The sequence below is a fragment of the Oncorhynchus mykiss genome, chromosome 1, assembly GCF_057628025.1.
Source record: "Oncorhynchus mykiss isolate SJ-2025 chromosome 1, ASM5762802v1, whole genome shotgun sequence".
NCBI lineage: Eukaryota > Metazoa > Chordata > Actinopteri > Salmoniformes > Salmonidae > Oncorhynchus > Oncorhynchus mykiss.
The window spans coordinates 42,202,501-42,219,480 of NC_143022.1; the positions used below are offsets into that span (position 1 = coordinate 42,202,501).

Genomic DNA, 16,980 nt, shown 5'->3' on the forward strand with positions numbered 1-16,980 from the left:
CAACTTTTGTCAACTCCGTTAAACATCAACGTCAGATTTTGTCTGGAGATTTTAAAATACATAATTTTCTCTATTTTACAAATGTTTGTTTTGAACTTTTATTTTTAGAGGCAAAAATATGTCTGAGTGGCTTCTCAACTCCGTCCGTCACTGATGGCTGATTATCCCTTAGATAATCTTAAGGGTTAGCAATGTTTTCTTTAGAAATTTAGTTTTAACTTCTGAAAACTATAAAAACATGGAAAAATGCTAACAAAATTAGCTCTGGAGCGTTATATAGCGCCATAACACAGAAATAAGTTTGGGGATTTGTATTACATCTAATGAACAAATATATAAACACCACATGCAACAATTTAAGATTTTACTGAGTTACAGTTAATTGAAGTAAAATGAATTCATTAGGCCCTGATCTATTGATTTCACATGATTGGTTGGCCCTGGCACCCCAATCAGAATGTGTTATTCCCCCAAAAAAGGGCTTTATTACAGACATAAATACTCCTCAGCAGCACCCCCCTCCCTCCTAACATGATCCCCAGGTGAACCCGGACGTGGAGGTCCTGGGCTGGCGTGGTTACACATGTTCTGCAGTTGTGAGGCCGGTTGGATGTACTGCCAAATGACCTAAAACGACGTTGGAGGTGGCTTATGGTAAAGAAATAAAAATGTAATTATCATCTGGCAACAGCTCTGGTAGACATTCCTGCAGTCAACATGCTAATTGCACGCTCCCTCAAAACTTGAGACATCTGTGGTATTGTGTTGTGTGACAACAGCACATTTTAGAGTGGGCTTTTATTGTCCCCAGCACAAGGTACACCTGTGTAATGACCATACTGTTTAATCAGCTACTTGATATGCCACACCTGTCAAGTGGATGGATTATCTTGGCAAAGGAGAAATGCTCACTAACAGGGATGTAAACAACTTGGTGCACAACATTTGTGAGAAATAAGCTTTTTTTGCATATGGATTTTTTTTTCAGCTCATGAAACATGGGGCCAACATTTTACATATGTTTCTATCTTCGTTCAGTATATTTGAATTATCTAATGTTAGAATTAAACAATCAAGGCCTTTAAACACTTATGGTGCCTGACAGAGTTACTGAACACCCTCACATTTACTGTACATTCATTTAAAATGGTTTTCATGGCTACGCTTGAACCAAACAATCAATGCACTACCATCAATGTGACATACATCAGGGGTTTTTCCTGTGCTGTTCCCAACTGTGAAAGTGCTGATGTATGATTAATGTGAGTGGGAGCTGCATGTGATTCAAACATGGATGTCACATGGCTGTTACTGTACATGGTTGTCACATCGATGTCATGCTCACGTGTTGGACAGGCCTCCTGACCAAAACATTTGGGAAACACTGATGTAGCATACAGTTGTGATCTTGCATGGTAGTAATCCAAATCCAAGATAACAACACTATTCATCATCTTCCATGGTAAAGTGAGCACAGCAACATTAGTCATCTGGTGTAACCGGTTGGTGACCCCAGGGGACTCATTTACAACCGTTGTGTAAATTTAACACTAAATATCTGCGTGTGCCTTTCAGATTTATAAACTTGGCGTATCCCATACGCATAAATCAGACCTGTCATAAAACTTTGCGCTCGTGAACGAGCATTATAACTCCGCCAGAAAAACTCCCATCATTTACCTTTTATGGTGACAATAAAGCCCTTACTTGCTGTATACTTTGGAAGTGTTGGAATTAGGCCAAGACAGTATCTAAAGGAAATTGCAATACATGGCACACTTGATAAAATGTTGGCAGAATTATATCTTTTGCAGGGACATTTGCTGTATCTGACCGTTTCTGAAAGACAAAAACAATTGCAAATTATTGTGGACCTGTAAACAGATTGTTTAAATGTAATAATGTTTTGAATGAACTTTTTCCATTACCTAAATATGCTGCACTGCCAGCAAATTCTGAAACGCTGTCTACTCTGAAAAAAATGAAATCTACAGTAGGCCTATTTACAGTGGTAGCATCCCAAACCCAAGCCATGGGACCTGCCTGGGTACACATTTTGGTTTCTGCCCAACCACTACAGAGCTGATTCAAATAATCAAACATTTGATGAGTTGGTTATTTGAATCAGCTGTGTAGTGCTAGGGTAAAACCAACAATCTGCACCCAGGCGGGATGGAGGGGGAGCAGGACCAAGTTTGGGAAACCCTGGCCTACACACTTCGACGCTAAATATCAATTCTCTACTCATCTGTTAAATTATACTGCATGTTATGAACCGCGATCCCTGTCAGGTGTATGAAATTTAATTTAGCCTATCTAATAGACCCAATTAGATGAGAGACACACATGGTGATTTGTTGCATGGCTACCTTGAGAATATGAACTCATGGCCAGAAAAGGTTATTCTGTAATGATGCAGTATTACGTTTTTAAATTAAATAATGTTTACTGGAGAAATTTGAAATAAACACTATTCAAATGTATTAGCCTACAAACATCAATGGAAAAGGTGAACCACCTGTTGTTCACCCATTAAACTGCGCTTTAGATCGAAAACAGCAAATTACTTGAAATGGCTTATCTATTTAATACTGTGAAGTGGGTCCAATTAAATGAGATATGGAAGGAATAGATTAAAAAAATAAAAAACTCAATACTCCATAATGACGAAGCAAAAAAATAGGTTTGGAAGTTTTTGCAAAATACATGAAAAAAACCCTGAAATATCACATTTACATAGGTATTCTGGCCATTTACTCAGTACTTTGTTAAATCACCTTTGGCAGCGATTACAGCCTTGAGTCTAGAGTATGACACTTCAAGCTTGGCACACCTGTATTTGGGGAGTTTCTCCCATTCTTCTCTGCAGATCATCTCAAGCTCTGTAAGGTTGGAGGTGGAGTACTGCTGCACAGCTATTTCAGGTTGATCCAGAGATGTTCGACCAGGTTCAAGTCTGGGCTCTGGTCTCACTCAAATACATTCAAAGACTTGTCCTGAAGCCACTCCTGCATTGTCTTGGCTGTGTTTTTAGGTTATTTGTCCTGTTGGAAGGTGAACCTTCTCCCCAGTCTGTGGTCCTGAGCGCTATGGAGCAGGTTTTCATCAAGTATCTCTCTGTACTTTGCTCCGTTCAGCTTTCCCTTGATCCCGACTAGTCTCCTAGTCCCTGCCACTGAAAAACAGACGTGACGCTTTGCGTTTAGGCCAAAGAGTTTAATCTTGGCTTCATCAGACCAGATAATCTTGTTTTTCATGGTCTGAGAGTCCTTTAGTTGCCTTTTGGCAAACTCCTGTCATGTGCCTTTTACTGAGGAGTGGCTTCCATCTGGCCACTCTACCATAAAGGCCTGATTGGTAGAGTGCTGCAGAGATGGCTGTCCTTCTGGAAAGTTCTCCCATCTCCACAGAGGAACTCTGGAGCTCGGTCAAAGTGACCATTGGGTTCTTGGTCACATCTGTGAAAAAGGCCTTTCTCCCCCGATTGTTCAGTTTGGCTGGGTGGCCAGCTCTAGGAAGAGTCTTGGTGGTTCCAAACAACTTCAATTTAAGAATGATGGAGGCCACTGTGTTCTTGGGGACCTTCAATGCTGCAGAAATGTTTTGGTACCCTTCCCCAGATCTGTGCCTCGACACAATCATGTCTCGAAGCTCTACGGACAATTCCTTCGACCTCATGGCTAGGTTATTGCTCTGACATGCACTTTCAACTGTAGGACCTTATAAACTCAGCATAAAGATAAATGTCCCTTTTTCAGAACCCTGTCTTTCAAAGATAATTTGTAAAAATCCAAATAACGTCACAGATCTTCATTGTAAAAGGGTTTAAACACCGTTTCCCATGCTTGTTCAATAAACAATGAATGAACATGCACTTGTGGAATGGTCGTTAAGACACTAACAGCTTACAGACGGAAGGGTATTAAGGTCACAGTTATGAAAACTTAGGACACTAAAGAGGCCTTTCCACGGAATCTGAAAAACACCAAAAGAAAGATGCCCATGGTCCCTGCTCATCTGTGTGAACGTGCCTTAGGCATGCTGCAAGGAGGCATGAGGACTGCAGATGTGGCCAGGGCAATAACTTGCAATGTCCGTACTGTGAGACGCCTAAGTCAACACAAAAGGGAGACAGGACGGACAGCTGATCATCCTCACAGTGGCAGACCACGTGTAACAACACCTGCACAGGATCGGTACATCTGAACATTACACCTGCGGGATAGGTACAGGATGGCAACAACTGCCCGAGTTACACCAGGAACGCCCAATCCCTCCATCAGTGCTCAGACTGTCCACAAGACGCTGGCCTGAGGGCTTGAAGGCCTGTTGTAAGGCAGGTCCTCACCAGACATCACCGGCAACAACGTCGCCTATGGGCACAAACCCACCATCGCCGGACCAGACAGGACTGGCAAAAAGTGCTCTTCACTGATGTGTCACGGTTTTGTCTCACCAGCGGTGATGGTTGGATTTGCGTTTATCGTTGAATTAATGAGCGGTACACCAAGGCCTGTACTCTGGAGCGGGATCGATTTGGAGGTGGAGGGTCCGTCATGGTCTGGGGCTGTGTCACAGCATCATCGGACTGATCTTGTTGTCATTGCAGGCAATCTCAACGCTGTGCGTTACAGGGAAGAAATTCTCCTACCTCATGTGGTACCCTTCTTGCAGGCTCATCCTGACAATGCCACCAGCCATACTGCTAGTTCTGTGCGTGATTTCCTGCAAGACAGGAATGTCAGTGTTCTGCCATGGCCAGCGAAGAGCCCGGATCTCAATCCCATTGAGCACGTCTGGGACCTGTTGGATCGGAGGGTGAGGGCTAGGGCCATTCCCGCCAGAAATGTCAGGGAACTTGCAGGTGCCTTGGTGGAAGAGTGGGGTAACATCTCACAGCAAGAACCGGCAAATCTGGTGCAGTCCATGAGGAGATGTACTGCAGTACTTAATGCAGCTGGTGGCCACACCAGATACGGACGGACTTTTGATTTTGTCCCCCTCCCCCATTTGTTCAGGGACACATTATTAATTTTCTGTTAGTCACGTGTCTGTGGAACTTGTTCAGTTTATGTCTCAGTTGTTGAATCTTGTTATGTTCATACAAATAGTTACACGTTAAGTTTGCTGAAAATAAACACAGTTGGGAGTGACAGGACGTTTCTTTTATTGCTGAGTTTATATGTGCCTTTCCAAATCTGGTCCAATCAATTGAATTTACGACAGGTGGACTCCAATCAAGTTGTAGAAACATCACAAGGATGACCAATGGAAACAGGATGCACCTGAGCTCAATTTCGTGTGTCATAGCAAAGGGTCTGAATACTTAAGGGAAAAAATGCTAAAAAAAAAATCTAAAAACATGTTTTTGTTTTGTCATTATGGTGCATTGTGTGTAGGTTGATTTAATACATTTTAGAATAGGGCTATAACATAACAAATGTGGAAAAAGGGAAGGGGTCTGAATATTTTCAGAATGTACTGTATATACCACATTTGCACAAGGCTACATTTGTCTTCATGCCATGCAATAATTCAACCACGAGAAACTGTGCGTATGCATGGTCTAAAGTGTGCGGGACGATGAGCACATTCCCAAGTCAAGTTCAGTTTCTAGAAATGCAAATTGTTGCATGAAAACTTGCACATGCATATTTTGGGGGCCCAGGACTACTGTTCAATGTCTTAACCATTACACAAAGAGGAAATCCTTGTGGTACATTATATAATTTGGGTTTACAAGTTTCAGGCAGGCACACCACATCACAAGTGTGTGATTCCAAATAACCTCTACACTGGCACAGTTTTTGGTCCCCTACCTGGTTCTCGTGGCAGGGTCCTTGGCAGTACTCTGTGATGGTCTCCAGGGTCTGCCGGACCAAGTCCACGTTGCCCTCGTTGATGTAGAGGCCCAGCAGGCCCAGGCCTCCAGTGGTGCTGCCACACATGATGTCCAGGAACTGCAGCGTCTCACACACCAGGTTGTAGTTCGTCTTGTTGTTTTGGTTCCGCAGGAAGTTCTGGATTCAGGGACGAACCAGGAGGGGGAAAAACTGTGGTTCATATTAATAGGATACTTGCATGACATCCTATCGGAGTGTGAGCACATCTGATCTGTGTTTAAAGAAGGGTGTGTCAACATTTCAGAATAAAAGCGTGAGACAAACACTGAGTGTACAAAACATTAAGAACACCTTTCTAATATTGAGTTGCCCTCAGAAAAGCCTCAATTCATTGAGGCATGGACTCTACATGGTGTGGAAAGCGTTCTACAGGGATGCTGGCCCATGTTGACTCCAATGCTTCCCGCTGTTGTCAAGTGGGCTGGATGTCTGGGTGATGGATCATTCTTGATAGACACGGGAAACTGTTGAGTGTGGAAAAACCCAGCAGCGTTGCAGTTCTTGACACACTCAAACCAGTTTTCCTGGCACCTACTACCATACCCTGTTCAAAGGCACATACATCTTTGGTCTTGCACATTCACCCTCAAATTGCACACATACACAAACCATGTCTCAATTGTCACGAGGCTTAACAATCCTTCTTTAATAACCCGTCTCCTCATCTTCATCTACACTGATTAAAATGGATTAAACAAGTGACATCAATAAGGGATCATTGCTTTCACCTGGATTCACCTGGTCAATCTATGTCATGGCAAGAGCAGGTGTTCCTAATGTTTTGTATACTCAGTGTATATTGACAATAATAATCTGTTACAACGGATACAAAACCCAGATGGTTACATAAACGCTGGATTCCTAAATAGAGGTGGTGCTATGATAGGCTGCTGTTAGATCTCTGTGGAGATTCTGACTCATCATGGAGATGAGAAGAAAAATGATAATGCTCAGCTCAGAATCTAATCTGTTTCCTCAAATGCAGTGGGCCTAACTGCTAATCCCTGTTGAGATTATTCACTTATGATTCACTCATCAGGTGAACATGGTAAACACCAGTTAATTCAGCTTGTGGTCAGAGGAACTATGATCTCTCCATACAGTGCCTATGCTGGTGACAAATCCTCAATAAGGTTTATTCAATTCAATACCTGCAGGTCCCTGTTGTGGTTCTCACAGAGCAGCTGCAGGTAGCGCAGGATAGGCTTCATGATGGTGATGGCCCGGCTCATCTGGGCCTCCTCCTCCCTCTCCTCGGCCACTCCCCCGGGCCCCTCACCGGCCTGGCCCTCCAGGACCTCCAGGTCCGTGTCCCGCTCCTTCCGGAAGGAGACAAAGGCCTTGGAGGTGGCCGAGGACGCCTCGTTCAACTGGCCACGCATGTTGTCTATCATGTGCAGGGAAGAGTCTTTTGCTAGAGGAGACGGGGTGGGTCACTGAAGGGTTGCAAAATTCTGGAAACATTCCTAAACATTCACAGGTTTTCCAGAAATGTTGAGGATTTCTGCTGACCAGGGTTAAAGGTTGATTTCCTTTCAAGTCAGACAATTTTGCAGTGGAATTCAAATTCATGATTTGAAAATGTTGCATAACTTTTTTGATTATGTCATCACTTAAATTGCAATACACTTCCTGACCTGATATGGCTATATTGAAATGAAATTGACCCCAACCCTGGAGTTCACTGTGAGCCAATCGAACGTCATGAGTGTTTTTCAATGCTTCCCTCTCAGTCAAACTCATATGAAATCTTATCATGAAACAAACCCTTTTTTGTAATTATTCTCAAATTACCGTGACCCCTCTGACAACGGGTTAACTGTGTAGTTGGGTTTTCTGGTCAAAACAACAAATCTGGGTAGAATGGCCCTTTGATAGACTAGTGATGTGACCTCTCACATGGCCCCTGACTTGTGACCACAGGCATGGGAGCGAAACAGGAACAACAGATACAATCACTCCAAACTACTGGGTCAGTGATACTACAGGGGAGATCACACATATTACATTTACTGTAGTCACACTGCTGATTAAATGGGTTAATGACCCTGCCAAAAGGATAAACTGAGCACTGGGAGTCTGATAATGTCAGCAAAGAGAGAAATGGAGGCGACCTTTGACCTTATGAGTCCCTTACTATTACTATGTAGGTATGGCTGGAGTTGTAAACCTTTGAAGAACAATGCATATACTACATAGTATTACTTACTGTATATTACAGTATTAAATAATATTACATACGACTCAAATTTACACTCAAGGCCTATTACCTGTATGTGTGCATTGAGAGTCCTTTTCGGATCTCAGTGGCCTAAGCCCCATCATCTCCATGGAGGCTTCTAGGGTCATGTTCAGGGCATTACCATATGACTCAGCAGCTTTGAAACTTAGCTCCCTCTCCACCACTCATTCTCCCACACTCCTCCCTGGTCCCTTGCTATTTAATTCACTCTCAACCTTCCACACCTCTCTGATCCTTCAGTCTGTGGAGCACTGGACAGTGGACATTTTACAATATCTGCTGCTTCACAGACAACATGTCTGGACTTGTTCTCCCATGAAACACGGGGAAGGCCAGTAAGGAGGGGAAAGACTGCAGTTGAGGAACTAAATGGAGAACAGGTAATAGAGAATAGGTATGGGAATCTAACAAATGTTACTGACCCCAAGTGGGGAAAAATAACAACAGCAGATACAGACAAAACATTCCAGCCACTGAGGTATACATCAGAACATAGACATACGTAAAGGTGCTTGATGGAACCAAGTATGTGGTATGGAGGAGAGGACCACCATTGGAATCAACTTGTATGGCCAGAGTGTTGTCACAATACCAGAAGTTTTTAATTTGATATAGACACCAGGTTTGGTATCACAATACTAGATGCCATCACGATGCTCGATACAAAAATGATACCAAAACAAAAAAATAAAGTCGTATTAGCCAATGTCACCGAATGGTGTTTGATCCAGACAATCTTTTGAGATCAATATCATTACAGCCACATATACATTAATGAATCAACTATATAATCAATTTGACTTTGTTTTTACCAAACTACACAACGCTAATTTATTTGAATGGTAAATCTCTATTGATAATCTGGGTAAATCAAGATGTAGCCCAGCCCAGGCCTATTCACAATAGTGAATGCATGCCTTGAGTTATTTAGCTGCTTTTGGCAGATTTCATTTTATTGTAGCGGTCAAAAATATGTGCATAGAAGAAGCAATCTCTTCTTTTAAATAAGTGCGCGATGTCTTTAAGACCTAACACATTTGACAGAAGTACCGAAAGTAAAAATTCAACTACCATACCATTTTTTGTGTTCTAGTATCAAAAAGTATAGATGTTTTGGTATGCCGTGCAACACTAGGCCGGAACAGAGCAATTTGAAATTACACTCATGGGGACACTCAATATGGCCGCCCTCCCACCCATCATGTAACAACGACTTGAAAGAGAATGTCAGTTCTAGTCATTCTATTTCTATTGGGACAAATAAAAAATAACATACGTGTTTTCCTGAGACGGATGCCACTGTGACTGACGTCGACGTCCTCGTCTCTCTTCCTGCAGGTGCCGACCTCGAACATGTTGACGGACACAGTGGCCCGGATCTCCTGCTGGGCCAGACGCATGCGGTCGTAGAACACCTTGAAGAAGTGCTCCGACTTCTTCTGCTTGTGCAGCTGGTGGTAGAACGAGTTCTGAAAGGGGGGAGAAGTGTAATCGACCCATCCAGATAGAGCAGTGGTTCCCAAACCGTGGGGCTTTCAACTTACTCTTGAAAGTTGTACTAGTAGAATGCACAAAGTGCAATTTCAGAGATGAAGTAGTGCATCATCAGTTTTCTTCATGTCATGTCAGTCCTTGCAGACCTTAGAGAGCTTGTCAGAAATGTTCAGATCAACTAGCCCATGTCAACTAATGTTTTTTTAACCCATAGATTTTGTTTCTCTGTATCTGCGCATACATGCGTGCGGGCACCTGCGTATCTGTGTGAGCCCACCTCCTCCCCACCCACCTGTATCTGAGTGTTTCCCCCCTGGAGCAGGGCGTTGCCTAGCAGGATGCTCTCCTCGAACATGCGGTCGTTCTTGGTGCTGACGATAAGGTCTATGACCAGCTCTGAGGCTCCCTCACTGTCCAGCAGACACTGGATATCTACCATGCTGCTGCTCAACTTGTCAGAGTCCTGCACCAAAGAGCCACCTGCAAACGGACAGATATTAGACTGATTGGATTGGGGAAAATGGCAGGACATGATTTGGAACAGACCTTTGTTCAAATACTATTTGTTATTTTATTGTTCTTGCCTTTTTCTTAAATGCCAATTTAAAATGTGTACATTATACTGCAAAAAACGTTGAGTAAGGGTCAAGTCGATTGAGCTTGTCTGGCTTAATAGACCAATGGAATAGTAGCAAAAGTGCCAACCCCCGACACCAGGCAGTCTCAACACTGAGGTGTAAAAAGACTGGAGACTGCTTCCAATATGGACAGCCATTGTTTTCAACGTAATCGATCACATTTGCCGTTTGGTGGTCACTGCCATGTGCTTACAGAGCCGATAACGTCTACATACATGCACTTAACGCACACTGGAGCGAGAGCAGCGACATCATCATCCAGAAGCATGGCAGACATTGGATGAACATTGGATGAGCAGGTCTGATTTGGAACCAAGGGTTTGTATGTGTATGTCTTATATCCTCATAACTATCAAGAATAAGAAACAGTGGTTTTAGCCAATACATCATGTTATCTACTCGCTCCCTCTGAGTAACAGGGAATATTGTTAAAGGGATACTTCGGGATTTTGGCAATGATGCCCTTTATCTAATAAGGAAGTTTGAGGTAGAACTACTGTTAGCAAATAACTAGCGTGCTAACAGATACCCATAGATTACCAGTCATTGTGCTAACATTAGTTAGCAATTGTGCGAGCTCTAGTTAGCAACTTCCTTCAAACTGCACACAGAGACATAAAAATGGTATCCACGAGTTCATCGGACTATGGGGTAGTAGATAAAAGGGCTTCATTGCCAAAATCCCGAAGTATCCCTTTGAGGTTTTCGGGGTTATGTTCAGTACCTCCAGCTGAGCTGTTCCCGCTCCCAAACTCTGATTTGGAGTGAAGCCTTTGATTTCCAAAGTAGCGAGTGAGGAGAATCTTCCTTAACACGTTTCCCTACGGGAGGAGAGAAATGAAAAGATTAAACCCAGACCCGACTCTGAACGTGTCTGTTGTACGCCAGACAGAAACACACACACACACACTTTCTCTGGCACTATCTGTGTGTAACAGAGAAAAACTAAATTCCCCAAACGGCGGGGTTCACTCAGGTAACATTGTTTATGCTTCCCATCAACACTCTGAGACCCAGAAGAAAAACACATTTTCCATGCATTCTGTTTCAATCACGACAAAGGTTGCATCTCAAAATGACACCGATTTACCAGGGCCCATAAGGAACTCCGGGACACAGTCATACATATTCAGTCTTATCAGTTTTATTAATTGAAACTTTTGCAAAAGATATAGAATTATAATACCATATTAAGTGTGTCCATGAGGGTACAGTCCAATTGTCGTGATCCGAGGGGCCTTGGCCATTCTCGTAATTCTATTTCTATGGCTTTTACATCCAGTGAGATGAGATGTCACCTGTAGTTGGCCTTTTCACATTACACAACTCTGTGGTACATCCAACACATATCCAGTACACTGTGGCTATATGGTGCCAATACTCAGTTGATGGGGTCATATAATAAAGACAACGTCACGAGGGAGATCGTTACATTAGCAACATGGATTGATGGAATCGTCGAGACCGACAGAGAGAGAGAGAGACCGACAGAGAGAGAGAGACCGACAGAGAGAGAGAGACCGACAGAGAGAGAGAGAGACCGACAGAGAGAGAGAGACCGACAGAGAGAGAGACCGACCGAGCGAGAGAGACCGACCGACCGAGAGAGACCGACCGACCGACCGAGAGAAAGAGAGAGACCGACCGAGAGAGACAGACCGACCGAGAGAGACAGACCGACCCGAGAGAGACAGACCGACCCGAGAGAGACAGACCGACCCGAGAGAGACAGACCGACCCGAGAGAGACCGATCGAGAGAGAAAGAGACCGACCGAGAGAGACCGACAGAGAGCGAGAGAGACCGACAGAGAGCGAGAGAGACCGACAGAGAGCGAGAGAGACCGACAGAGAGCGAGAGAGACCGACCGAGAGAGACCGACCGAGAGAGACCGACCGAGAGAGAGAGACAGACCGAGAGAGACAGACCGACCGAGAGAGACAGACCGACCGAGAGAGACAGACCGACCGAGAGAGACAGACCGACCGAGAGAGACAGACCGACCGAGAGAGACAGACCGACCGAGAGAGACAGACCGACCGAGAGAGACAGACCGACCGAGAGAGACAGACCGACCGAGAGAGACAGACCGACCGAGAGAGAGACCGACCGAGAGAGACAGACCGACCGAGAGAGACAGACCGACAGAGACCGACAGAGACCGACAGAGACCGACAGAGAGAGACCAACCGAGACCGACAGAGACCGACCGAGAGAGACCGAACGACCGACCCGAGAGAGACCGAACGACCGACCCGAGAGAGACCGAACGACCGACCTGAGAGAGACCGAACGACCGACCCGAGAGACAGAGACCTAGAGAGAAAGGCCAACAGAGAGGAAGAGGGGGAAGAAGGAAACTGGAGCAGAGCTGAATACGGTATACTAGCTACTGATCCTGTGTTTCCTGTGGGAGAATGTGTTACATAATGCCTAGTGGTTGCTGGCTTGGAAATGGCAAGGGAAGGCAAACACTAGCGACCTTCGCCCTCCCTAGAGAGATCCACTGATATAACCACCCCCTCTCTCTCTTATTGCGCAATACAGCATGTGTGTGACTGAGGTATAAACCAGTCCTGCAGGTAGAAAACTTGTAAGCTCCAGAGGCTCCCTTTTCTTACCACCAATATGTATTGTGTAAGAGCACAGCAAATAAGGCATTAATGGAGAGAGGGATTGATGGAGGGAGCGAGCGAGCGATGAACGGACACATGGCAACCACCACAGAGGGCCGCGTCATGACAAACGACAGATCCTGTCTTGCATGTGATATCAGACGGGAAAACAGACATAGCGCACACCAAACACACAAAAGGATCCACTGGAGGAGTTCCAAATCAAATTTGAGCTGAAGCCCTTTAAATAAGCACACTGAGGAGAGGCACGGAGAGAAAAGGAGCCGCATTCTGGTGGAGAGGGAGCACGTGCAGCTGATGTTCCCCGTCTCAGTAAACACTAACTCATCTGCAGTCAGCAGAGACAGCAGTCTGCCTGCACCGTCTGGCGAAGAGCTGAGCCCTCACACACACAGGCTTGTGCACTAGTGCAGGCATGCACACACACGCACGCACGCACGCACCCACCCACCCATGAGCACACAGGCTCTCTCTCACACACACACACACACACACACACACACACACACACACACTTCAGGGACTGCAGGTGATGATTCAGTGAGCCAACTCGTGAGCCAACTCGGCTCATTCCCACTTAATCAGACATATATACTCCAAGCTATCCTTTACTTAACAGTAACAGCAATGAGTTTATTTTTTATTGATCGATTCCCCTTCTAAAAAAGGAGATGTCCGTCTCTTGCCACTCTTCTCACATCCTAAAAGAGTGGGATAGTGCAGCCAGGCTCCCCATGTCTCTTCCCCTAGCTGCCTCCCCCTCGGATGATGTGGTCAGCTGGCCATCTCTGCAGAGGGAGGAGGAGAGACCCTGCGAAAGAGTTGTGCCAGCCTGACTTATTGGTCTGCTGCTGCATGTAGTCATAAAAAAATCCAGTCAGGTGATGTGAGGACAGAGGGAGCGAGGTAGGGCAAGGGTTCGAAAGAGGGAGGGCGAGCGAGTGAGAGCGGGATCAGGAGCGAGAGAGATCGGGAGAGAGAGAAAGGGAGCGAGGGCGGATCGGGAGCGAGAGAGGGGGGAGCGAGAGAAAGGGAGCGAGTGAGGATCGGGAGCGAGCGAGAGCTCGGGAGCGAGAGAGGGGGAGGGATCGGGATCGAGAGAGGGGGAGGGAGGCATCGGGATCGAGATTGATCGAGAGAGATAGGGATTGAGAGAGATCGTGAGAGAAAGGGAGAGGGAGTGAGAGAAAGGGAGCGAGGGCGGATCGGGAGCGAGACAGAGGGGGGAGCAAGAGAAAGGGAGCGAGTGAAGATCGGGAGCGAGCAAGAGAGAGAGCGAGAGAGGGAGCAAGAGAGAGGGAGGGATCGGGATCGAGATCGGGCGAGAGGGAGGGAGCGAGAGAGAGAGAGGGAGGGAGGGAGAGAGAGGGATCGAGAGAGAGAGAGGGAGGGAGGGAGCAAGCGAGAGAGAGGGAGCGCGAGAGAGGGTGTGCGAGAGAGAGAGGGAGTGTGCGCGAGAGAGAGAGGGAGGGTGCGCGAGAGAGAGAGGGAGGGTGCGCGAGAGAGAGAGGGAGGGTGCGCGAGAGAGAGAGGGAGGGTGCGCGAGAGAGAGAGGGAGGGTGCGCGAGAGAGAGAGGGAGGGTGCGCGAGAGAGAGAGGGAGGGTGCGCGAGAGAGAGAGGGAGGGTGCGCGAGAGAGAGAGGGAGGGTGCGCGAGAGAGAGAGGGAGGGTGCGCGAGAGAGAGAGAGAGAGAGAGAGAGCGAGAGACAGACGAGACAGAGAGAGCGAGAGACAGACGAGACAGAGAGAGCGAGGGAGACAGAGAGAGCGAGGGAGATAGTGAGAGCGAGCGAGAGAGAGAGCGCGAGCGAGACAGAGAGAGCGCGAGGGAGACAGAGAGAGCGCGAGGGAGACAGAGAGAGCGCGAGGGAGACAGAGAGAGCGCGAGGGAGACAGAGAGAGCGCGAGGGAGACAGAGAGAGCGCGAGGGAGACAGAGAGAGCGCGAGGGAGACAGAGAGAGCGCGAGGGAGACAGAGAGAGCGCGAGGGAGACGGAGAGAGCGCGAGGGAGACAGAGAGAGCGCGAGGGAGACAGAGAGAGCGCGAGGGAGACAGAGAGAGCGCGAGGGAGACAGAGAGAGCGCGAGGGAGACAGAGAGAGCGCGAGGGAGACAGAGAGCGCGAGGGAGACAGAGAGAGCGCGAGGGAGACAGAGAGAGCGCGAGGGAGACAGAGAGAGCGCGAGGGAGACAGAGAGAGCGCGAGGGAGACAGAGAGAGCGCGAGGGAGACAGAGAGAGCGCGAGGGAGACAGAGAGAGCGCGAGGGAGACAGAGAGAGCGCGAGGGAGACAGAGAGAGCGCGAGGGAGACAGAGAGAGCGCGAGGGAGACAGAGAGAGCGCGAGGGAGGGAGAGAGAGGGATCGAGAGGGAGGGAGCAAGCCGGGGGGGGAGCGAGAGGGAGCGCGAGAGAGAGAGGGAGGGTGCGCGAAAGAGAGAGGGAGGGTGCGCGAAAGAGAGAGGGAGGGTGCGAGAGAGAGAGAGCGAGACAGAGAGAGCGAGCGAGACAGAGAGAGAGCGAGCGAGACAGAGAGAGCGCGAGCGAGACAGAGAGAGCGCGAGCAGAGAGCGCGAGCGAGACAGAGAGAGCGCGAGCGAGACAGAGAGAGCGCGAGCGAGACAGAGAGAGCGCGAGCGAGACAGAGAGAGCGCGAGCGAGACAGAGAGAGCGCGAGCGAGACAGAGAGCGCGAGCGAGACAGAGAGAGCGCGAGCGAGACAGAGAGAGCGCGAGCGAGACAGAGAGAGCGCGAGCGAGACAGAGAGAGCGCGAGCGAGACAGAGAGAGCGCGAGCGAGACAGAGAGAGCGCGAGCGAGACAGAGAGAGCGCGAGCGAGACAGAGAGAGCGCGAGCGAGACAGAGAGAGCGCGAGGGAGACAGAGAGAGCGCGAGGGAGACAGAGAGAGCGCGAGGGAGACAGAGAGAGCGCGAGGGAGACAGAGAGAGCGCGAGGGAGACAGAGAGAGCACGAGGGAGACAGAGACAGAGAGAGCGAGGGAGACAGAGACAGAGAGAGCGAGGGAGACAGAGAGAGCGCGAGCGAGACAGAGAGAGCGCGAGCGAGACAGAGAGAGCGCGAGCGAGACAGAGAGAGCGCGAGCGAGACAGAGAGAGCGCGAGCGAGACAGAGAGAGCGCGAGCGAGACAGAGAGAGCGCGAGGGAGACAGAGAGAGCGCGAGGGAGACAGAGACAGAGAGAGCGAGGGAGACAGAGACAGAGAGAGCGAGGGAGACAGAGACAGAGAGAGCGAGGGAGACAGAGACAGAGAGAGCGAGGGAGACAGAGACAGAGAGAGCGAGGGAGACAGAGAGCGAGGGAGACAGAGAGAGCGAGAGACAGCGAGAGAGAGCGAGGCCTGGCTCTCCAGGGGGTGGGACTGTGCCCTCCCAGGCCCACTTATGGCTACACCCCTGCCCAGTCACTTGAACTCCAAAGATTAGGGCCTAATTCATTCATTTCAATTAATTGATTTCCTTATATGAACTGTAACTCAGTAAAAAAAAAATGAAATCGTTGCATGTTGCGTTTATATTTTTGTTCACTATAGATAAGCACTCCTACTATGAGATACTTTATGAATATGGACCCAACTAATATAAAATCCATTTAGTTGATTACATCCTAATGAATACGATTTCATGGGGGAATCTGATAGTGGAGTGGGAACAACAGTCTAGCATTACACTAGAATACAATGTTCCCACCTGTGCTCCCATGGCTGCGCAGAAGTAGAGACTGGAAGCAGGGTGGATCTAATGAACTATGGTTGGAGGGAAGTCTGTGTAACTAGCCCTATGGTATACTGTATCATAGCACTATTCAACAGGTTACTAAAGCATAGGCTATCAACACAATATAACCATGAAAAACACTGAAACGAAAAGCAGATCAGAGGACGTTGATGTCAGAGAACGTTCGACAGAGCATTATCTCCCATGCTTGATTTCTTAAGTCTTAGATCAGAGGAAGTTTAAAAACGAAAATCCAATTCAACTTACTGTAGACCTATACGTACATGCATATGAAATTGGTAAGATGAATGTGATCTTTCACTGATCTATCACAT

General features: G+C 47.3%; 1 protein-coding gene across 2 annotated transcripts in view; it reads right to left on the reverse strand.

Annotated features, from left to right (window-relative positions):
* The window catches only part of LOC110522681 (inositol 1,4,5-trisphosphate-gated calcium channel ITPR2), a 162,849-nt gene that overhangs the window by 59,496 nt on the left and 86,373 nt on the right, over positions 1-16,980 (reverse strand). For both annotated transcript variants that reach the window (XM_036977399.2, XM_036977393.2), the window contains exons 38-42: positions 11,002-11,098; positions 9,932-10,119; positions 9,422-9,614; positions 7,055-7,317; positions 5,820-6,020 (exon numbers count right to left, since the gene is read on the reverse strand). In XM_036977399.2, coding sequence (XP_036833294.2) covers positions 5,820-6,020; positions 7,055-7,317; positions 9,422-9,614; positions 9,932-10,119; positions 11,002-11,098 — 942 coding nt within the window. The remainder of the gene's footprint in view (positions 1-5,819; positions 6,021-7,054; positions 7,318-9,421; positions 9,615-9,931; positions 10,120-11,001; positions 11,099-16,980) is intronic.